Consider the following 24068-nt stretch of genomic DNA (forward strand, 5'->3'; position numbering starts at 1 on the left):
TTCGAATGGCTCCGCCCCTCCAATTTGCTGGCGACAAAAAGAGATATATGCATATGTACATAGATGAGAACCGCCAATCAGACGGTTATTAACCCAGTCAGGGGCGTAGACAGCATCGCATCAGCATAGGAAAAGGGAAGCCGGGAGTCAGTCATACATATGCATGCTGTGAAACATACGAAAATCTGTGCCAAATAACATCCCCACTACCCCCACCAATAAGCTACTGAGAGCAGTTGAGCAATTTGAATGGAATGTAATGTGAGAGCGGCATCAAAGTGCACTCTCTTTGTTGTCCCTAAATCAAAATAACGGCTTGCATTGTATAATGCATGTAATTACTTATCGATGTAATCGAAGAAAAACGGATAATTAACGCCCACATCTACAACTACATATTTTATTTCCTGTTCTGGTGTGTGATTAACGGTAAAATGATTTTATTTTTAATGGCATGAATTTTTGTCATGCAATTAAAACTGCTGTCTGGGAGAGAGAGAGGCAAAAAAAGAAAACATAATCGTACATAAATGTACAAACATGCATACATACATACATACATATGTACATAACAGGAGAGTATCAAGCTTGCGATATTCAGAAACTCTGTTCGCCCACTCTCTCTAGCTTTGTATTTCTCTCTCTCTTTTCCTCTTTCTCTCTTACTATCTGTTGGCAAGTTCAATGTCATTTATCGTACTTGGGGCATATAAAATATTTGTGTGCTTCCTTTTTGCTTTTGTGCGTTTATTTTTTGTTGTTTTTTAATTAATTGCCTTATTTTAATTCGCTCCGAATCTGTGTAAATTTTCCGTTTTTTTTTGTGGGATTTGGTTTATTCCACTTTTGATTCACTCTCGCTTACGATTCCAACGCAAAACTGTTAATTTCAGAGTTGGCTTTGAGTTTCATTACCAGTTTCAAAAGAAAACAACAAAATTAACACTTTAAGACACATATTAACGAAATGCTTCTCAATTTCCCATTACAGATTCATATACATTACTCATAATAATAATAATAATAACAATAATACACAACAACAAAACTATAGATTAATAAAAAAAAAAGAACCAAAATGGATATAATTTTGCATGATGCCCGCGACTGGTACAATGACCTCTTCGACAATAAGAGCGGTAAGTCAATTGATCATTCAGTGACATAACATTTTTCTACATTCAATATTTCTTATCTCTCGTCCTTAGATCCTCGGGTTAATAACTTCTTTTTGATGTCCTCACCGTTACCCACACTTGGTATGTGCATATTTTATGCATACTTCAGCAAATCCTTGGGACCACAACTGATGGCCAAGAGAAAACCAATGGAGCTACGCTCGGTGCTAGTCATTTACAATGCCATACAGACGATATTCAGCGCATGGATTTTCTATGAGGTTAGAGTCACCCACAAAAACACACACAACCGGACCCAAAAATCTTATTCGCGAAATCAAGCTTATGTAGCCACCTATGCAATCTTATCTTAGCTGAGCCCCGAGGGTTCCCTAGTTACTTGGATCAGTCTTATACTTCTTTTGATTTTGGATGAAAGTTAGTTTAGACAAAGATTTGTCCACTTTCCTAATGAAGATTTGTAGAAAAACAATTGATGTTAATATAAAAAGGTTTTTCAAACTTTAATTTTGTACTTACTGATACTAATTCAATTATCTTTCTTGATTTTTGTAGTACTTAATGAGCGGTTGGTGGGGCCACTACAGTCTCAAATGTCAGCCCGTTGACTACAGCAACAGTCCCCTGGCCATGCGTGTAAGTATTGTCGTCTATATTTCGATATGAGATCTTTTCAAAACACGATATTTGATCTCATTGCAGATGGTCAACATTTGTTGGTGGTACTACATATCTAAATTTACCGAATTCTTTGACACACTCTTCTTCATATTGCGCAAGAAGAACGAGCATGTATCCACATTGCATGTCATTCATCATGGCTGCATGCCATTCTCCGTCTGGATGGGACTCAAATTTGCTCCAGGTGCGCACTGCTGCTCCAGCTCTGTGTTTGTCGCCTTATCGTGACCCAATAAACGAATTAGAATCTAATTTTACCTTATCTCTTATCGCAGGTGGACACAGCACTTTCTTCGCCCTGCTCAACTCGTTTGTACATATTGTGATGTACTTCTATTATATGGTCGCCGCCATGGGTCCAAACTATAAAAAGTATATATGGTGGAAGAAGTATCTGACCACCTTCCAAATGGTAATTACATTGACATCGATAGATATGTTATCGGTCGTTGTACTGTTCGTTTGTTTCTTCAAAAATCATTGATTTTGTTTTTTAGGTTCAATTCGTGGCCATTTTCACGCATCAGTTCCAGCTGCTGTTCCGCGAATGTGACTATCCCAAAGGTTTCATGGTCTGGATTGGTCTGCATGGCGTCATGTTCCTATTTCTGTTCTCCGACTTCTACAAAGCCAAATATCTGAGTGTGCAGCGTCGCCGCCAGGCCAAGCAGGCTGTCAAAGTGAACGGACATTCGAATGGTCGTCTGCAAGCGAATGGCAATGCGAAGCATTTAAGCTCCGGTGATGGTCCCCTGTCCAACGGCAACGGCAGCAATAAGGGTGCCTGCATGGTAAGTTGCGCTATTAGCATTGATGCGTAATTAAACAACATTAAATCAAGTGGCCCTTGAATGCTATTAGTTATTGGCCATGGCCAACCAAACAAATTGACAACTCTCGCCCACTGAGCAGTGCACAGACAGACGGCTAGACCACTTGACATTAACTCAGTCCAGTCAGCCAGTCAGTCGATAGGGCAGTCAGTTGTATCATCATTTTTGTTTATCAACTTAAAAATTCTAACTAGCTAAGTTAAGCAAAGCAAACATCACTTGCAAACTTTCAACGCTCGCGGGGGACGTTTCAATTAGCGCGCACATGTGAAGCCGGATGCGAAGGCCTAATCGCAATCATGTCCATTAGAAAAGCATACACACACACACCACACTCACACAAATGCAACGCATTTGAACTTTAGCTTGAGTATTTCAGACGCACGTGCCTTAGTGTCCATGATTTGTCATTATTCAATTTTCTAACGAAAATTCGTAATCAAATTTCAATACCAATAGAAAAAATTGCTATAAAATGATCCATCCTCATATATAGAATCATCATGATATGTATCTATTGGATCGTAGAAAAAGTTGAAACTAAACCATAATCTCTCTTCTTTTTGTAGCCTGTGCTGGAGGATGAATTTGTTAAAGAGAGCAATGGGCATGCCACTGCCTTTGAAGATGGCTATTTCAAGGAGGGCGTACTATCGAGCAACGATGCCATCTTGAATCCGGACAGCAGTAGCTCTAGTCTGCATCAACGCAAAGTCAAATAACTACTACTAAGATCTACTAAGATGATATTCATTATGTGTACTTTAAGTGTTTAGCAAGTAATAGATGAAGATGAAGGAGTAGGAGTCGGTGGAAGTGGAAGAAAGAGCCAAACGATTTGGTAACAACAAACAGCATCAGCAGTGAAAATGCGCATGACTATTGACAATTGGCTGAAATATGGGAAGCCAAATGAATGGCGATAAATATGAAACATTCAATCTATTATTTGTTTTTTAATAATTTATAACATTAAAAACGTTAAACTCACTCACCACATGAATCGTCAGATAATGTTGAATAGGTTTAATAGCAAGAAAGTAACCCAAAAAAAGAAAACCGATACGGATCCGAACCAGACCTCAACAAGAACCCAATCCCACCCCACCTCACCTGAGCCGTCACCAAGTAAACTAAGGATAACAATGTGAGAGAGAGAAAAAACCAACCAGAGATAATGCAAAAACTGATTTAACTTTTTTATATAAATGTTTTCTATAGATTGAGGCACAATTTTACAGGGCCCCACAATCATCCCACAGACAAGAAGCACTTAATTGCTACATATACGAGTATATATAAGTATATTTTCGAATTATACATACATGTATATCTTTATAAAAATGTGAAAAGTGTATTCTAAAGTAGTATCAGGTACAATATAATGCCACACACACATTTAGTTTATATATATGAATGTATATGCACTCACACACTTACACAAAAGAACTCTAGTTGTAAACTTTTTTATGGCAAATTTTGATAACGCTGACAAGCTGAAGGTGTAATCCTAATCATGGTACACGATAACACTAAAAAAAAAACTGCTTTAAATTGTACAATCAGAAACAAAGAAAAATTAGAAAGAAAAAAATTGAAAATGAAAACGTTTAACTATTTATAGCTTTTTTTGTTTTTTTTTTTTTTTGGTATAGAGTAAAGTTTGTTGGAATACTTTGTAAAGGTCTAATAGTAAAACTTATGTTTAAATGTAAAGCGCAATGTTGTAATTAGCTAGCAAATTGTTAAATTAACACACACATACACATCGTACAGCACAAACAACAGGCTCTTAGACTTTAAGTGAACCAACTGAATGAAAGGGAAGACAATCAGTCTCGGTTAAGAGATATAAGCATTTCAAAAATGGTGGTTTTTTTCTTTTATTAAATAAATTGTGTGTGTGAGAGAAATAGAGGAGTTGGCAAAAGTTATTAACTATTCAATATTTTTCTATTGGATTTTATTTTTTATTATTTTTTGACTTGGTTTTTTGCATTTGTGCGTATTATTTAATTGTATTGTAATTTTCACACAATTTTTGGTCTGTTAGATTGTCGAAAATGTTTAAAGATTTTAGTATGAAAAAGCTATTTGTAACCGTGTCTGTTAATCCGTGTAAAGGTATCTTTGTTAAGTTATGTATGTATATGGTTTAAGCTGACAAGTTCAAAAACTATAACTATGAAAAACCTGAGTAAAAGCTTATTAATTTATATAAAAACATAAAATTCAAGCAAAATACATATCAACGTGTTTTATTGTTGCACTCGAAATTGTAATTAAACATAAAAATCATATTGCTTAACATTTCAACACTTAGGAGTGTCTGTCTTACACGATGCAGTATGCAATTTAGTTCCTGAGGCATAAGGTCAAATTATCGTCCCAAATATCATAAAAAATCATTTTTAGTAGAACAAGTCAGCAATTTATCAATTGTGCAAAGTTGAAAACAAAGGAGCAGAATAGAACTAACGAATTGGCACCTGTTGGTAAGAAGTGCCAAGTGCTTTAGTTTGTGCATGTTACTGTCTTTTTATTTTTTTCATTTTGTGTAAATCAGTTTTTTTCATTTAATAGATAATTGTGTAGATATTCAGCGCGCTAAAAATAAATAAAAATTAAAATTTTAGATCATCTATGGATAATAATCCATTTCATACATGATACAATATATGTCTTTTTCATAAGTTTGCTCGAACTATGCATTAATAATACGGCCTAAAAGTATGCAAACAGCTCATTTAATGTTAAGCATTTTTTTACCTATTGAAAGAACTACATTGTCGCTTTGGCAACAAAATTTGAATATTATAATGCTATTGTGTTCAAATTAAAATGCTTTAATGCTCCAAAAATCAAATATCCGGCCTAATAATTTTTTTCTTTATCCAAAACATATAAAACAAAAATAGAGAGAGACAGGAGAGAGATATCGTTATGTACTATTGAAATTTGTTTACGGATTTTTAAATATAAAAGATGTAATTTGCAGTGGGAAATGTGTTTTGAGTTTATTTTTTCGTCGCACCTCACAGGTGAACAATAGACTCGTCGAAGTTTATATACACCAATAGATCGCTTTGCGTCGGGGATACGTTCTAAAAAACACTGCCTAAATTAAAACGACGCACATTGAATCAAGATTTTGTATAGCAAAGCATTTAAAGATCTAAGATAGGTTTCAGGGCTACGGGTTTCGCCCTTATTATAGCTATCAAACGAGTACAATGTCGAATTAAAAAAAAAATGTACTTGGGTATCCCTATTTTATAATCTCTTATGGCAGCAAATATTACTTCTTCTGTAAATGAGTTGACTTATAATTAATCTGTTCCTCCTATTAGCAATGATTAGGCATATTTTGGTCTGGTAGAATCCTAACACATGGGCGAATGTGGGAGTTTTAACTATGTTTGGAAAGATCTTACCACTTGCCATCTTTGGTTCTCCTGTGTAAAAACCTTTACTTTTTTCAAAAAGTATCATTAGTGCAATTCTATCTAGAATTCATTTCTCATCTCTCCATAATTTACGAATTACTTACTTTATTCGATAAAATTTCACATAAAAACATGTTTTTTATAAACACAATTTATTGGGATTTAAAATATTATAAATATTTTTCAGTACATATTGTTATTGTTGTTAATTAATAATGTTAAGCCATAGATTTTGATCGAATAAGCACCTGAACAGATTTGATAGATTTGTAAGGATAAAAGTTGACACTCTTGACGTTGTTTACTTCATTTTTAAAATATTTGCCGGTAAGGTGACTAAAAATTGAATGCAAAAATTTATCACAATTTTTAATTCTTAATTGTATAACACATGAATTAATGATGTACTTACACCCAATAACAATCTTTGTACCACCAACCACCACTGTAGTCAATTGCACAATTTGACCTATCCCGATGATCATTGTCACGATCAACTGTAGTAAACTTTTGATTTAAGTGGTAGCCCATACGGTTTTCAATTGTCCCTTTATATTCACCCAGCGACTTTAATTCATATTTCTCGTATTCATTACCAATTCTAAAATTATCATAACTCGCGAATCCGACACTTCCGTTAAAGAATCCTATTTGTATAACCAGTTCATAGGGTTCAGAATTGGTGATGCGATGCAATTTTTCGAGCCCAATAAAAAATTCCCCCTTAACGCTACCGAATCCATTACGATACTCATTCCAAGTTCTATCAAAGTCTACGCTGCCATCAAATCGGTTTAGAATAACTATCCATTCACCACCTTCTATATATCCGTTGCACAAAACAGAAAACGGGTCAAGTTCTTTAACTTTAACTTCATATATTTCGGATAAAAGGCTTTCGCAACCGATTTTCGTTAGATTTTTTTTGTATTCGAGTAAATTGACTTCAGTTTTGTTCATTCGCAGAGAATTGGTTTCAAGTAAACTACTTTTATGATCTAATTTAGTTTGAGTTTCTTCCAAATTTTTGATACAAGTTTTGACTTTAGAATTTAATTCCCTAACTTCATTCATGCAATTCTCTTCTTTAGACTGATAATTTTTCAATTCATTCCTGTTCGAATCAAGGTCTTTTTTAGCTTCATCTAGATTCATCTTTTCGTTTGCCAAGCTCACTTTTAAAATTTCTATTTCTATTTTCAAATTTTTCACTATCTCCTCCATTTGTTGTTTTTCGATTTTCCGTAATTCCTCAATTTTATTTTTAAAATCTTTTTGATCTTTAGCTGCTTTAAGTTTCTCTTCTTCAATCTTATTTTTCAATTTATTAATCACATTGCTGACAAAATCTTCAATTCTCGCAATATTATTCTGCTGCTGAGCAAAACCCTTCAGAAGGGTTCTCAAGTCTTTATTTGCTGTTCGCAATTCCTCAATCTGTTCATTTTGACCTTTGAAATTGCCCATTTCTAATAATCTTTTTCGAAGTTCGACATTTTCCTGTTCAACCACCGATTGTTTTCCTTCCAGTCCTTTGATTTTCTCTTTTAATTCCATAATATATCCGAGAGAAAGCTTCACTGAACTGTAGCAATAAGAGCTACACAGTTCCTCCTCAGCATTAACGAATCCGCAATACTAAACAAGCCTTTTCATTTAGGAACAATTTCACACTTCTCTGTTCATATTTGTACTCACTCCTTGGTCATCCAATATTGTGGTAGATGTTGAGGCTACTTTTTGGAATCCAAAAAAGAATAAAATGACACAAAAGGGGACGACACGTGGCCTTTCTCTTGGTGAATTCATGTTTGAAAGTATTCGGAAATTAATTAGATTATATAATTTTAATTTCACTTTGCACGTCAGATGTCTATGTCGGATTCAAGAGCAATGATTTCATTTTAAATTTAATTATTCAATTGTTTGTGTGATAAGGTCCAAAAACGAAAAGATGAAGAGAGTCGCTTTGTCATCTCTTATCAATACATTGGTATTATGTTAAATAAAATAATTTGGCCATACCGAATATTACATACTCTTGCTAGTTTTTCTGTTACTCTTTCCCTACCTAAATGCGTTTCTGTCGAAGAACGGCTCACAAACTTAAACAATTTTATCGAATGTCTGCATGGTCGGTAAGAAACAGTCACCCGATATTGGCACAGTGATTATTAAGTATAGCTTTATTATATAGGAGCCAGTAGGTGTAAAAGTCTAAAGAATTTACGAATCAATTCTCGTTGTGCTGGAGGAGGAGGAGGAGGAGCAAGTTTACTTCCTTACGTTCTTTTTTTTCATATGTAACATTTCATTTCAAGGCTGAGATATGAAATACCTAAGTATTTATGTTCATTAGACCAAATTGGTCTGATTTGAATCTGGGATTTCTTCGGGCACTTAATTGCAGTCTATCAAGAGCTATTTCCAATAGATATTAATTATTATTGATTTGATTTTTTATCGATAATTATCTTAGTGCTGTGTTTTTAAATTTTCTATATATTTTAATATATTTTTGCCTTGTGTTTCTTTTGGCTTTTCAATGGCTTGTTGTCTACCTACTTGCAAGCTTTCTGTTCGTTTTGATGATCAGTATAGAGCAATGTCTTGTTGGTTCTGCGATAATCTTATTCACTTAAAATATGCTGGCCTAAACGGCCGCGACTATGACAAATTTTCTGGTTTGTCTGTGTCTAAGCCTGAGCTTGACTTAATGTACTAGATTTGCCCATCTTGCGCCAGCCAGCAGCTTGATTTTAGCCATATGTACAGGGATCTTCGTTTATAGTTTCTTTCTTTAAACAAACTTGCTAAGCAGCTGTCTAACGAGTGTGACTCTAGCGTACATTTATTGTCGCAATTCAAGTTGGTTCCACCTTCTGAGAAGTTGCCCAAGAAATGTACCCCTCAGTTGCCTCATAAGCAGTCGCCAGCACTCTCTATTGCATCTTCTCCCATGTTACTTTCGCCTTCACCATCTTCTTGTCCCTCTTCTTTTCAGATTGAAGTACCCAGTACAAGCCCTGGTGTACCTCAATCTATCCCTCACGGGAACTCTGATCAATTACAGGATCATGCTGGCTCTCAATCACTTATGGAGTCCAATGCTCCTCCGCCTTCACTAACTGTAGGGCCTCGTCGCAAACAATTATTTATCTGCAGGCTTCTGAGTCGTCTGTGGCAGCTTACATTGGTAATATATGCCCTGCTAAGGTTCTAGTTCAAAAGTTAAAGTTTTCTAGGCCTCACGAAATTTTCTCTTTTAAAATTACAATACCAAATGAGTATTTCTCAGCTATGGTAGACCCTAATTTTGGCCAGAGGGCCTAGTTGTACACGATTTTTCCCCCAATAAGCGCTCCCGTCCGTTGCCTGTCCACCTTCCTAATTCATCTTTTGCCTCAAAAAACTAATAACTAATGTCAAGTCTTTGCATTCATTATAAAAATGTAAGAGGACTTCTTCCCAAGCTCTCGAAACTGTTCTGTGATAGCCAAACCTTTTCGGCTGACATATTAGCTTTTTCTGAAACTTGGCTCAACTCCTCTGTTTTGGATAACGAAATTCTTTCTAATAACTTTATTTCTTATAGTCTTGATCGTGTTGGTCGTCGTGGCGGTGGAGTGCGCATTGTTGTCAACTCGAATCTGTGTTCAAGTGTTGTGCCGATTGATCTGCCCTTAGGTGTTTAGTTTATTTGCGTTGAAGTTACATGTTCCAACTTTAGCTTATTTATTTCTTGTTCATATATTCCTCCAGCTTCTGATATCATGATCTACATGCACCATGCTGATGCTTTACAAACTATCTTTAGTCGTCTTAAAGATCGTGATTTTCTTATAGTTTTAGGTGATTTTAACTTGCCTAATATTTCTTGGCTGGTTGATGATAATCTATCTTTCTTAATTCCTTCATCTCAACATGTCTTTCTTGATAGCCTACTTGAATGTCCGCTATATCAATTGAATTCTTTACTTAACTCTTTTAAAAGAATCCTCGATCTTGTTTTTGTCTCGGATCCCACTGTGAGTTCTGTATCCCAAACACAGCCCCTTTTGAAGCCTGAAGATCCTTATCACCCTACCATTGAAGTTATTATTTCTTACAATTCCGTTACTAATTCATTTAATAATATCTCAGTTTCTCGGCGTAGATGTTTTCGTAAAACAAATTTCAATCTTCTTAACAACCTTATTTCCTCTTTTAATTGGTCATTTCTATTTGAGTGCTGTGATATAGATTGTGCAGTGAATTTTTTCTACTCTGCTCTGGTTCACACGAAGGCTGTCTAATCTCCGTAACATTAAACCGAGATATTTTAAAAGGTTTAAAAAACAGGTTCGCGACTCGACTATGCAAATTATTGTGTAGCGAAGTCTCAATTTTATATCTTAAATACTCAATGCTACAATAATTATATCGTGCGCTGTAGGGTTGAATTCTATTCGAACCCCAAAAGATTTAAAAACTTTGTTAATTCTAAACGACGCTCTAATTTACTACCTTCCACCTTCAGACTTAATGACCAGACTGCTAATAATGATTGAGATATTGCAGATCTGCAGATTTGCTAAATTCTTTCAGTAGACTTATTCTACTACTGCTTCGGATCCCACATCCTATCCTTTCTCAATCCCACATTTAAATTGTATGTTTTTTCCTAGTATTACTGAAGACTGTATTGTCTTCCTTCGTACCCGGGCCTGATAATATACCTAGTTGCATCCTTAAAATGTGTTCGATTTCCCTATCTATGCGTTTATCTGGGTTATTCTTTATAGCGAGTGAGACTTGTGGCTTTCGCCGTGGCATCGCCAAACTTTCCGCAACACGTAAGCTGTTTGACAAAATTATTACCTCTTCCCTGCAACACCTATCCAGATCCACTATTTCTCCTTGTCAGAATGGCTTCATGAAAGGTCGTTCGTCGCTTACCAACCTTTTAGAATTGTCTACCCTTGTACACCATGGCTTCCGTGAAAAGTGCCAAACTGATGTTATTTACACCGACTTTAGTAAGGCTTTCGATACGGTTGACCATTCTATGCTTCTTACGAAACTTAACATTAGTGGCTTTTCCCCGAAACTGTTGGCTTGGTTAAAATCGAATCTTATTGGCAGAACCCAAAAGATTCTTTTTATTAATCTTCCTTCACTTTACAACCGTAGGCTTGTATTTGGCATTCTCTTTCTCCATAAGCAAGTCAACGGTAAAGTCATTTCTTCTAATTTACTAGATACGCTATATTTTTGTGTTCCTTCACGTCGGACCAGAAACTTTTTTCCTATTCAGCTTAGCTTAAGCTTTTTCGTCGACTGTTGGTTAGTTGACGTAAATAAACAAATAAATTATCCAATGGGTTAGTGAGCCTGTCAAGACAATCCGAGATTTTAGCTTTGTGTTTCAAATATAATTGAAACGACGAAAAATAGTTACCCGGGTGACGGACAGCTATTTTGAGGTTCGGGGGTCAGCTCACCATTCTAACTCCGACAGGTCCATCTTTTCAGACGCCTTATCACTTGCTTCCAATTTAACATCTCAAGGCACGTTAGGCGTAATCAGAGCTTTATGTTATTGTATTTATATAGTAAGCCTAGTTCGATTTTAATAAAATGATTTTGATAGATAATAATAATTTTAATAATAATAATTTGTATACCCTTGGAAAAAGGGTATATTAATTTTGTTCAGAAGTGTGCAACGCATTGAAGGAAGCATCTCCAACCATATAAAGTATATATATTCTTGATCAGCACGACGAGACGATTTCAAATAGCCGTCCGTCCGTTCGTCCGTCCGTCTGGATCGGCGCAAACTCCTCCTAGACCGTAAAAGTTACAGAGCCGAAATTTCCCATGTAGGGTTGTATATAGTGCACAGGTTGTATATCTTGGATTCAGGAGGATCGGACTACTATATCATATAGCTCCCATACAAACGGCAAAGTCACGAACAGTGACTTGTCTCAATAACTTCGTTATGAAATTTAATGTTGGTGAGTTTATTAGAAATACAAGTTTTATTTAGGTTTGGTCAACAAAAATGTTGTTTAGAAGCCTCGATTTGACTTCTGTTCTTAATTCAAATTTTGTTAATTCAACTCTTACAAAGTTGATTATTAATATATTATTATATTAATCTATATTAATTTCAAAAAAAAAAAAAAAGCGTGTACTCAAACATATCAAATTTAATGGATTTCGCTTCGAATATTCTACGAGATTTAGCTGCTCATACGGACGGACATGGCTAGATCGACACGGCTGATGATGCTGATTAAGAATATACAAAATGGGCTCATGGTGTTCAAGTGAGCCTGTTGAAAAAAATGGAAAAGCTGGCACGACGACATTTGCGGTCATCATCTAAATACAATAATAAACAAATTACTGCACAGAAATTCTTCAATAAGTTATATGGAAGCCGTGAAAATCACAATCAAAGTTCAGAAACCAAAAACGTCCTAATATGGTGACCACCACTATATGATTTATGAGCTGTGGAAAAACTTTAACATATAATTTCATCCTATGACGACGTTTTGATCGCAAGTGACCTCTTTCTGCAACACAGGAGGGGCGACCTCTCAAAACAGGTCTAGTAGGGAGTCAGCCATGACAGTCATGACTTATCGCTTATTGCCTTTATGTCAAATATCTTTTTTTTTTGTGTGAACGAAAATGCATCGTTAGTTTTACCATCTCAATCAGGCCCGGGCTGGCCCACCGGGCAACCGGGCAAATGCCCCTTTTGATGAAATTTCATGTAGTAGAGTAGCAGTTTTTAGTCACTAGGGCCCTTCGTACGAGGTTCCCACTAAGAATCATTTTTGTACCATAATAAATCGATGGGCGCTGGGGCCCCTGTCGTTCACAGGCTCTGTAAGACATTCGATTTTCAGGCATTGTTTTCCAAAGCGAAGAAGTATTATGTAGCAGAGGACTTTATTTATTTTTACTATGTTTTAATACACAAGGTTCCTAGTAAAATACGCCGCACAAAAAGAAAAGGTTACCGGGTGAGAAAAACCGTGATGAACCAATCGATGAACCTCAATAAAAATTTATGGTAGAAGTTCACAATGTCATTATTGATAAAACCATTTGTGCAATCAAATCACGGTTTACGAAACATGGAAAACAGCAGATTTCTCATGCCTCGACCCGAAAAATTTTCCTCATATCGATGCTGTTTCTTGCATTGAAAGATCATTTTCCAAGTTAAAATATGTCAAAAACAGATTGAGAAGCTGTTTGACGCAAAAGCATTTAGAAACTTTCTTGCGTATGGCAGTTGAAAAAAAAACTTGAATCAAATTGAAGATGAACGAATTATTAACGCCTTATCCTTACGGAGCAATTTACTTAAAAAGCATTTGACTGTTTGATGAGTGTTCAAATCCATCTAGTAAAATTACGCATTAAAAAAAATATTCAAATAAAAATGTTTGTTTATTTGTAAGAAGTTGTTTTTGTTTTATTCACATAAACGATCATACTTGATGTAAAACCCAAAAAAGAATATAGTATAGGGGGCCCTTCAACTTGTGCCCGGTGGGCCCTTAGGGCCCAGTCCGGGCCTGATACCAATTGAACCTATCCATTTTAATATTCCTGATAGTTTTTGTTTCATTAGTGGAGGGTATTCAATGTTAAGCTGAAACAAAGTAAGTCTCTGGGTCTGGCTTTAAATCATCTCCTATTTTAAGTCGTAGTACAAAGGTATAAGTAAGTGGGTATTCAATTTGTAAAAATAAGTTAAGTAAATTATTATTGCAAATGCAAGTTTTGGGTTACGATTTAAGATTACGTTTGGTTATACCGAAACCGCAATACAAATAATTCGTTAATAAGTCAATAAAATTCTAAAATCGGAAATTGTCAAATCGATTAACTTTGCACCCGCACTGTCGCATCCGGGGCTAGTTGAAATTCCGCAGTGTGATCTTATAGTAAGACACTTTGCCCGAAGTACACTTGGCTTCAAATTCAAATGCACCTGGAGTCGAAAGTAAAAACCGCCAAGGTCGTTACTTGCCGCTTGGCTGGCCAAAGGCAAAGAAGCGTGCCACATGAGGTAGGAGTTGGGTAAAAGTTTATAACGTTGATTCGTTTGGTATCGTTTAAATGTAAAAATTAGCGATTACTTAATTGACTAATTATTGGCAAACAAATGGAGCCGACAGCAATGCAATCTTGACGCTTTGTGTGGATCACTGCGTGTGCCGAGTCAAAAAGGTGATGATGAGGATGCTAATGATGAGGATGAGCGCTTGGCTGGTAAATATTTGACACCCACTTGACCTTGCCAAAGTGCGGGCAGCTGATAGTTTGCACAACTAAATGCATGTGAATGGGGATGAATAGATAGATGCAGCTTCGATTAAAAGTGGCGATGAGCCAGCCAACTAGGCAACTAGACATGTCCACGTCTCACTGTCCCCTTGTTCACGAATGCACTTTGTCACTCTAGCTCTATTGTTATGTAATTTGCCATTACAACTTTACCGAACGTTACCGAACAAAGCAACAAATATTCCTTGTTCGCCATCAAATTGCCCCTCTCGAATCAAAGGGAGAATTTCATTTGAATTAATTACCTACATACATTTATCCCCTTACACGTGTATTCAAATAGCTTATTACGCATTGAAGGGTTTTCCCCATTTAGAACTCTATGCGTTCCAATAACTATTAATTTCCAAAGTAATTTCATTTTTAAAAGTGTAATTAATGTAATTATCAATCATCATCACCACATACAATCAAAAAGTATTTCGATAGTTTTCTATTAAATAATTAAAAAATCTATTTTCCTTCCTGCACAAACATCAGGCCATTATTAACATACCCTTTAGAAAGATATAGGAATGGTTATTGCTTCATATAGACCTACAGCTGATTGAAGTGTAAATATAAAAGTTAAGTTGAAACCTACAATTTTTTAAAACTAAGTACCCATACTTATTGTATTCAATCAAGAGGCAAATAGTGTGTACAGCCAAATCGTTAGATATCAATTGGAACTAAGAATGTGTGCTGGTGGGGGAAGGAAATGATCGTTGTAAAGACGAATGAAGCCCTGTTAGAAAAAATACCACACTTTGTAAGCAATTTATAGGACATGGACGGAAGGAAGCTTAAAAAGATCAGTACAAACATTTCTTTTAACCCATACGGTAGAATGTTTAAGACATGTTTAAGACATTTATTTAACACAAAATGCAGTTTCTTACAGTTAATAAGATATACCAGAAACTTATTCTCTATCGGCTTTTTGACAACATCAAAGTATTCAGACAGAATGGTATGTAACATGAATGTAGCATAAAGAGTTTGAAAATAAGATTCATTTTTTTTCTCAATTTCACAGGTGTATTTGCAACTATCTGGAAACTGAAGAAATATTAAATCTTATCACATCTTAAGAAATATTAAATCTTATCACACTCACTCACTATGGCGAAATAATTAATTTTTTAGTTGTTTGCTTCTATGGAAGCGATTAGAACATTGCCTCCCGTTGATGAAGTATACTACATATAAGGCTAAGGATGCCTTTGTCTTTGCCGTTAGTACACCGGTATACAATTTTCGAAATAGGTACAAATTCCACTCGTTTGACACCTATTGCACTTGATATTTGTACAGTGGCGGCCACCAAATTAGCACATTGATTATCGAACTTTGATACTGATTTTGGTGCCAAAGTGGGTTCAATTTGTGAACGTGGCAGAAATAAGAAAAAACTCAAATGCTATGGCACATTGTATTGTAAGGAGTCCAGATATTAAATAAAATTTTGCGTGTTTAATGCCAGCAAAACAGACAGTTGGGTACTTATTTTTTTATCTCGGTATTCTTTTCTGAATATAAATTTTAGTTTTAAACATATTTTTGCTTTACCAGTTTTACACAACAATAGCAAACGCTTGCTTTTTTCAGCACACTAGCGCACCTAGTGGCCGATTCGGTCATTTTGTGCCATTGATATGTATGAATTTATTATTTATTTATTTTTATCGCATAATACGGATCAAAAAATTAAAAATTATTTCCAACGATAAACGGAACTGAAGGCCCATCAGTTTGATTATAATTATCCTGCTTGTTACATATGTATGTATGTACATGGCGACTTATAACATGACTTGAGGTAAAAAATGGAGTTTCTTTCCATATGAATGGGCCTAGGTCTAGACATATATACATATGTAAATATGTAGGTATATATGGTAATCACAGATCTGAATAACTGGATCTCAACTGTAGTTAAATTTTTTAATACCCAATTTTAAATTGCCATTCCAGTCGCCTTGACTAATTGTTAGTGCATTAGTTAATAGTTTGGGTGGAATAATTATAACGTGAGGTGGCTAATGACTAGAGGCGATTCTAAGCTAATGCATACAATTTCTCTAGATGATCTCCTAAAACCACTCAATGGGAGAAACCGATTTCCATTCACATGAACTTTGGACAGTGGGTGGGGGAGGGGGGTGTACCACAAACAGGAGCAGCAGGAGGAGGCACTAGGTCCGCTTGCTCAGTTTGGACTGGAGCAATTAGAATATTTGCTTTTCATATGCATACATACATATGCATTATGCACTTTACGCCCTCTTTCTCTCGTACTCACCTTTGGCCGGCAGCTGGATTTATTTTGTCGATGCATTTGCAATTATTAACACCCCCGGCCCCTCGGCCACAACACAGTCCCCAAGCCGCGAGAAACCCCCCTTACGACCCACACCCCACCCATAACATTTGCTTGTTTCGGTCCAAGTTCTGCTGCTGCGCAGCGACGTTTGGCGGTTCCGTCCAAAGCCCGGATTTTGGCTTTAATCGGCTGCACAATTTTCGACAAGCTCAGTTTTCATTCAGAAGTTGAAGTCGCGCGTTCGACGACGAGGTTCTCCTTCTCTCCTTTTTGTTTCTCCTTCTTGCATTCGCCACGAAACGGTGCCTACGTGTTTGTGAGTGTGTGTGCGGTGTATGTGAGTCTGCATTGGTATGTGCAGTGTGTGTGCACTTGCGAAAATAATTATTTTAACAAAGTTCTTTGGCAACAATTACAAATTTGTGAAATAGTTCGAAGCCAGATCGCGCAATTTCTGAGTGCGGTTTCTGCGCGGTGATTTGCCAACATTTTCCCCGTGTGTGTGTCAGTGTGAGTGACTGAGTATGTATGTATGTAGTTAGAGTTGGTAAGTTTTGCTTCCCCCCTAGCCCCACCACCCGCCGACGCACCAATTATTTCACATGTGGTGTTTCTTTTTCTTTTTTATTTGGCAGGGGGGTTTGTCAATATTTCGATTGATCTGGCAACGCCAGCAATATAAATTTTGGTAACTGAACCCGAGAAATAATAAAGACAAATATTACCCCGCACACAGAAATCACACACACTAAGCTAAACTCCACTATATTAAAATTTCATTAATTAATTTAAGTGATCATTTTCCCTATGACAAGAAGTTTATCAACACGAAGTATACAAAATTAAAGTGTTTACATGTAGCGGGTTTTGTTTTTTTTTTTTTGGTTTACTTTAAAGTTTTGAAATTTCACAATTTACCATGTTGCCAATTCTTGGGCATTTCACATTCGCCTCGGATTCAAGTTTTCCGAGTTTTGTTGTTGTTGTTCTTGCAAAATAGTAAGCCAGGTAAGGTAACAAATCTTGGCTAGTTGTATTCTGTTTACCCTGCTGAGTACACTTCCCGCCCACACAAAATAGGTGTCAAATTAGTGTTAATGTGGATACAGTGCATCCACCTGATACATAACGAGATGCAACAGAATCAATGCAAGTAGGAAAAATATTCCATTAAGCTCGTCTTGGCCAGACACGACCTTGGACTTGGCATTGACGAGCATCTGACAACATTATGAATGCTTACCCCCCGCCCCCTCAAACCTGTCGGGTTCTGCCTCGTTGTTTTCCCTTTTCCGGGATGTGGGTTTTGTTTTGCAGTTTTTTCTTCTCTGTTACACGACTTTTGGAACAACTTTCAAGAAATTTATTATAAAAGTTCCATGTGCCATTCCCCACTTCCGTGTAGGGCCATTAAGTGACGATAATTGGTTGGACTTGATTAGCTACTAGATACTAGGACCTTCATAAGTGATTGCCAAGATTGATGCTCAATATCAAATCCAGTTCTCGCCTCAGTCATTCTTACTCAAGTCAATTCCTTTGTCTGGGAATTTTTCGATTATCACCTGAGAATTTTGCTTACAAAAATTCCATACACTTATATTTTGAGTGCCTTTGGCTGGTCGGACTTTTGGGAATGCTGCGCACGTAGAATACATTTCAAGTGAATTACACAGACCGATTCTCACATGCCCGCTTCCCAGTGATCGCACTCGAAGATCTAAGGCCCGCCTCCCGATCGGTGGTAGCTGTCGTGGAACAAAATTACCCAAACATTTAAATGTTTAACACTTTGTCACTCCGCTGAGTGACTGGCCGACGAACTGACTGACTATTTCGCGTGGGTATGACTTACACGCGGCTGGTTATGGCTCACTCTCTATAAATAGTACTAAAAGTGTACACAGAACAGGATCTGCCAGTGCTATGTTTCCTCATCATCATCATCATCGTCAAATGGCCAAAGTTGGAAATGGGCTTGGGGATGGAGCTTGCTAATTGATAAGCATAACACACAACACTCCAAACAAACAACTATGCCGAATGACAGCTAACTCAGGTATAGACAATGGCTCTCAAACTGTAGCAATTTCAGGGGAAATAGCTGGTGATTGTTCAGACGCCGTGACCGAATGGGTGGAAATAAATAAATAATTATTTTAGAATTGAAACGTCATATTTGTTTTTGGCCATTTGAACTTTGCACTCAGACTGTTGTGAAATCAAGCACGTAGACGAGGGTCATTCAAAGAGTTTTGAGCACTCCGAAATTAAGAATGTCAACATTAACTGAGCTTAAAGTCAAAATATGTTTTTATACACATAATTTTTGCCATATACTTGAGAAATTACGATTTAAGCTTTTTATTGTTAAATTGAGATCAAGAATGATAATTGGACGGATCAAACCACTAAAGGTACCAAAGAAACCATCGATCGAAAAGTCAACTTTTAAAAAAAAAATGTCGCATAAAATGGAAATGTAGAAAAATCGTACTACTGTAATAGTGATCTAAATGAGCAATGTAAAATTTAGATATACATATATGGAAACCGAAACTAATTCAAGTAATTTTATTAAGGGAACTAAAGTTTAAAAAAAAGAAACGTTGTCAAATGATGATGCTGATGTTTATTTTTTTTTTAGATTTTAAAAATTGAAAGTTGGTTGATTACTTTAACAAACATTTGGTTTAATTGTAAATGATAATCAATGTATGAACGATTAAACTGAAATTCGAAAAATAATATTTATGTTTTATAAATATTTTAAATATTTATGCGTTATTTTGTTTTAAAAATATTTTTTTTTGCGTTATTTTGTCTTATAAATATACAAAAAATTGTTTTTGAGATCGTTTTTCTAGAGTCAATATTTAAATTTAACAATTAGGAGAATTGTTCTATATTGATTTAAAACTATTACTATCGGAATTTGCCACTTTACGTCCAATTCAATAAAATCATAATATTTACCGAAATATAAATTCTAAAACTTTAGACTGATTTGAATAAATTATTAATGATTCAAATTCATTTGAAAAACTTTTAAGTACTAGATGTTTAAGTTCTAAAGAACCTCTAGTCTTTTCCCATATACTTATTATGAATATATTATGGCTATGAATCAGTTCGGACTAAGCTAATCATTTTGATGAATGAAATCAATCCATCCTTGTATATTAAAATAAAATCAGTTTTAGAAGTGAAATCTCGGTTTGGTGGGGGGAAAGTTTCCTCCCCAACAACTGTGAGTAGGATTAAAACCCAAAAAAAAGTCCATGACTAGCCCTCGTATTACTTGTTGACTAATTATGGAAAATGCCTCGCTACAATATGTAAATATATATCATTTCATTTGTCAGACAGATGAGGTTTTATTTATTTTTTTTTTTTTGTGACTAATAAAAATAATTAACAGAGTTTTGGACGTGTGATGCATACATATAGACCAGACCGGGAGCAGACAGATCAGCAATTCCAACAATCAGTTGACAGACTATGTTGCCAAAGCTTTAAAAGGTGTGTTAGTATGTGTCTGTGTGTAGAGTGTACATTTCCTTTCGTATTATCATTTAATCAATAAGCATAATGATGGAATTGCAACTAAGTATGCATAATTAAATTTGGATTGCTACTCGGAACTGATTGAACTTCATTGCTCTGGTTGGCCCACTTTATTTACTATTTCACAAAATCGTCAAGAAATACAAAATGTTCAGACAGTGAAAGATACATACATATGTAGGTATATCTGTAGATATATACATATATGTATGTATGTTTGTATATGTCTGTGTGTATGTATTGTATGTTGGCCACAGATATTGCCTGTTAATAGCCGTAATTAGCGCGCTAAACACAAACAAAGCGCGAACAAGCAACAGCGACGACAACAACAACAACATCAGCTAAAACAACAAATTGATCATTACAAAATCTTCCATAAATGATTTGTTTTTGCCTCAAATGTTGTGTGTATGTCAGATCAGTGAGTAAAGTCAGTGTATTAGTCAGTCAGCAGGCTAACTCAATACTTAGGTAAAGATACGCAAAGAGCACAAAGAGAAAGGCAGAGAAAGAGTGAGCGGGAGAGAGAGAGAGAGAGAGAGGGAGCGGAAGGTAGTTTAATTAGCTAACCTATGACATGATTTGCACATTTCAACTAAATTATAAACATGTAAATTGTGATTAAAAAACACTAAACTCAATTACAGCAAACAAATTGCTAACTAAATTAAGGAAGTTTTTGCATTTTTGCTGCATTTATGAACGTAATTTTCCACTCCATTTTCCTTTGTTTATTTTTTACTCATAAAATGTTCTCACATGTTCTCCTTCCCATCTCATTGGTTCGTTACTCATACGCAGGGTGCACCAGCTGGACCAGCAATCAGGACTACATAAGGTGTTAACAATAAAGAAAACTTGCCTTTATATCATCGGTCGTACAGTTTGCAATAAGATGAATTTATTTATTTGGTTGTTTAGCATTATCCACTTCTACCAAATGAATACTTTCAAATCGGCTAATTGTTACTTTTCACACTTGCAATTTGCAATCGATTAGTTAAGTTTCAGCAGAAATAGACATTACAGCAATATGTAACAATATGTTAACAATTTGACCTAATGCCCCGTCGTAAAATACTTTGTCTACTGTAAAATACTGGCATAGAAATGAATAGGTCCAAGACACTACAAACATACATATATTTACTAACATTCGTGTACTTACTTAAACAATCACTTACATTCACTTACCTGCACAGGGGCAATGAGCTGTGATTGTGATATTTCCCTTGTGATAATTTAGATATTATTTAGGGAGTTGAAAATTCTTTTTGAGATCTAAAACCTTTTTCGTTTGCCTTTTCTCACGATATGACTTCTCATTATCTAAATTTACTCTTAATATATTTAAACTGCTTTTAGAAAGTCTGAAAGTTTTAGCTTTTTCTACTCAATTTATAGGTATAATTTAAACCATTTTGAATCATCCATTCATTTTTTTTATCATGAAAACATAAGATAAAATGGCAAAAGTTACTCCGGCTTAACGCTAGCTCCTGTCTTTTTTGATTCTATTGTGTACGATAGGCATTAGCATTTATTTTCCTATAAAATAAATTAGTAATTTAGTTATCTCTTTTTCTTGGCAAATTAATGTTGATCTAAAGTTTGGCTAGGACGAACAAATACAAAATTTTGTTCAAATTAAATTTCAAACTTTTTTGGAAAGACCATAATACTTGTAAGCCATGGATTGATCGGGTTAACATATAATAGCTCAATAAGCTTTTTCTACACCAAAAAAAAAGAATGAAATTTTATAATAATTTGAATAATCAGAGTCAAATCCATTTTCGCTTTATAATTCCATTCATAATATTAATTTTATTTAATTTTAATTTCCAAATATTTGGTGTTTGATTCCATATTGTTAAACTGTTAACGATAATGTTGAGCTAAAAATTGTATACAAATATCAAAGAAGCTAATATCGGCTATGCCGAAGTTTATATACCCTTGCAGTCCTTGGCAATAATATTTTTACTTTATGAAATTTCTTTCCCTGCAACCCAATAAATCAATACAAAACATTATTACTCTTTTTACAACAATTTTTATACCATACACACATAGGGAGAAATGGTATATTAAAGTAGCCAAAATGTATGTAACAGGCAGAAGGAAGCATCTCCGACCCCACAAAGTATATATATTCTTGATCAGGATCAACAACCGAGTCGATCTAGCCATGTCCGTCTGTCCGTCCGTCCGTCCGTCTGTCCGTATGAACACCTAGATCTCGGAGACTGTAAGAGCTAGAGCCACCAAATTTGGTATGTAGACTCGTGTAGTATGTAGAGTGATCAAGTTTATTTCAAATTTTTGCCACGCCCCTTTCCGCCTCCGCAATTTAAAAAAAGCGTTTATCTCAAAAACTATTCCAGTTAGAGACACCATATTTGGTATGTATATTCGCTTAGTAAATGCATACATTTTGTATGTATAAAAATTTTGCCACGCCCTTTTCCGCCCCCATAATTTAAAAAACTTGATTTTCTCCCGTATTTTTTTACCTTATGCAATCAAATTTGGCACATTTTAATTTAATACTAATATCTAGCAAAATACCAAATTTGATCAAAATCGGACAAAAAACAGTCGAGTTATGCATATAAACGTTTTTCCATAAGGCCGGAGTTGGCCGTTGTGCGGGTAAAAAAAAGCACCAAAAAAAATTGCATTCCGATAGTTTTAAGATGGCTGAGTAAAACGCATACGCAAACGACGGACGGACGGACGGACAGACGGACATGGCTATCGATATATGAGTCGATACTCATCTTCTAACTTAAGTGGTAGCCCATATGGTTTCAAATTGTCCTTTTATATTCTCCAGCGACTTTAATTCATATTTCTCGTATTCATTACCAATTCTAAAATTATCATAACTCGCGAATCCGACACTTCCGTTAAAGAATCCTATTTGTATATACAGTTCATAGGGTTCAGATTTGGTGATGCGATGCAATTTTTCGTGGAGTTACGAACTGCAGTTCGTAAGAGAACGTTTGCCAAGTTCACTTTTAAAATTTATATTTCTATTTTCAAATTTTTCACTATCTCCTCCATTTGTTGTTTTTCGATTTTCCGTAATTCTTCAATTTTATTTTTAAAATGTTTTTGATCTTTAGCTGCCCTTCTTCAATCTTATTTTTCAATTTATTAATCACATTGCTGACAAAATCTTCAATTCTCGCAATATTAAGTTCGACATTTTCCTGTTCAACCTCCGATTGTTTTCCTTCCAGTCCTTTGATTTTCTCTTTTAATTCCATAATATATCCGAGAGAAAGCTTCACTGAACTGTAGCAATAAGAGGAACACAGTTCCTCCTCAGCATTAACGAATCCGCAATACTAAACAAGCCTTATCATTTAGGAACAATTTCACACTTCTCTGTTCATATTTGTACTCACTCCTTGGTCATCCAATATTGTGGTAGATGTTGAGGCTACTTTTTGGAATCCAAAAAGGAATCTCTTGGTAAATTCATGTTGGAAAGTATTCCGAAATAAATTAGATTATAGGGTGAAATGGTATATTAAAGTCGCCAAAGTGTAACAGCCGAGTCGATCGATCTGTCCGTATGAACACGTAGACCTCGAAGACTATAACAGCTAGAGCACCAAATTTGGTACTTAGACCCCTGTAATGCCTACGGTGTTCAAGTTTATTACACCTCACAAAATACATAAAACTGATATACTCAAAGACTATACTAGCTATAGAC

The 24068-nt window shown here is 35.5% G+C and overlaps 2 protein-coding genes and 2 long non-coding RNA genes across 6 annotated transcripts in view; 3 read left to right on the forward strand and 1 right to left on the reverse strand.

The window, feature by feature from the left end:
• Positions 1–1011: 1011 nt before the first annotated feature.
• Positions 1012–3643, forward strand: LOC6650604 (elongation of very long chain fatty acids protein). The gene is made up of 7 exons (XM_002072677.4): positions 1012–1139; positions 1209–1399; positions 1695–1775; positions 1842–2004; positions 2096–2232; positions 2318–2611; positions 3223–3643. Exons 1-7 carry the CDS (start codon positions 1079–1081, stop codon positions 3373–3375), a joined length of 1080 nt encoding a protein of 359 aa, XP_002072713.1. The 5' UTR covers positions 1012–1078; the 3' UTR covers positions 3376–3643.
• An 11408-nt stretch (positions 3644–15051) lies between these two features.
• Positions 15052–15932, forward strand: LOC124459727. Of its 2 annotated transcripts, XR_006953764.1 has the most exons (3): positions 15056–15284; positions 15334–15412; positions 15479–15932. It is a non-coding gene; the product is annotated as an uncharacterized LOC124459727 (long non-coding RNA). The 2 variants fall into 2 exon arrangements; XR_006953763.1 differs by having other exon boundaries at positions 15052–15412.
• On the reverse strand, positions 15293–15999 carry LOC124459728. Its single transcript, XR_006953765.1, has 2 exons — positions 15560–15999; positions 15293–15501 (listed from the first exon to the last, which is right to left on the reverse strand). It is a non-coding gene; the product is annotated as an uncharacterized LOC124459728 (long non-coding RNA).
• A 991-nt stretch (positions 16000–16990) lies between these two features.
• LOC6650606 (elongation of very long chain fatty acids protein AAEL008004) overlaps positions 16991–24068 on the forward strand; it is a 43336-nt gene continuing 36258 nt past the window's right edge. The window contains exon 1 of one of the 2 annotated variants that reach the window (XM_015176895.3): positions 16991–17116. The gene's annotated coding sequence lies outside the window, so the exon portion shown is untranslated. The remainder of the gene's footprint in view (positions 17117–24068) is intronic. The other variant, XM_023180887.2, reaches the window with a different exon arrangement.

This window comes from Drosophila willistoni, chromosome 3R (genome assembly GCF_018902025.1).
Source record: "Drosophila willistoni isolate 14030-0811.24 chromosome 3R, UCI_dwil_1.1, whole genome shotgun sequence".
Taxonomy (NCBI): domain Eukaryota; kingdom Metazoa; phylum Arthropoda; class Insecta; order Diptera; family Drosophilidae; genus Drosophila; species Drosophila willistoni.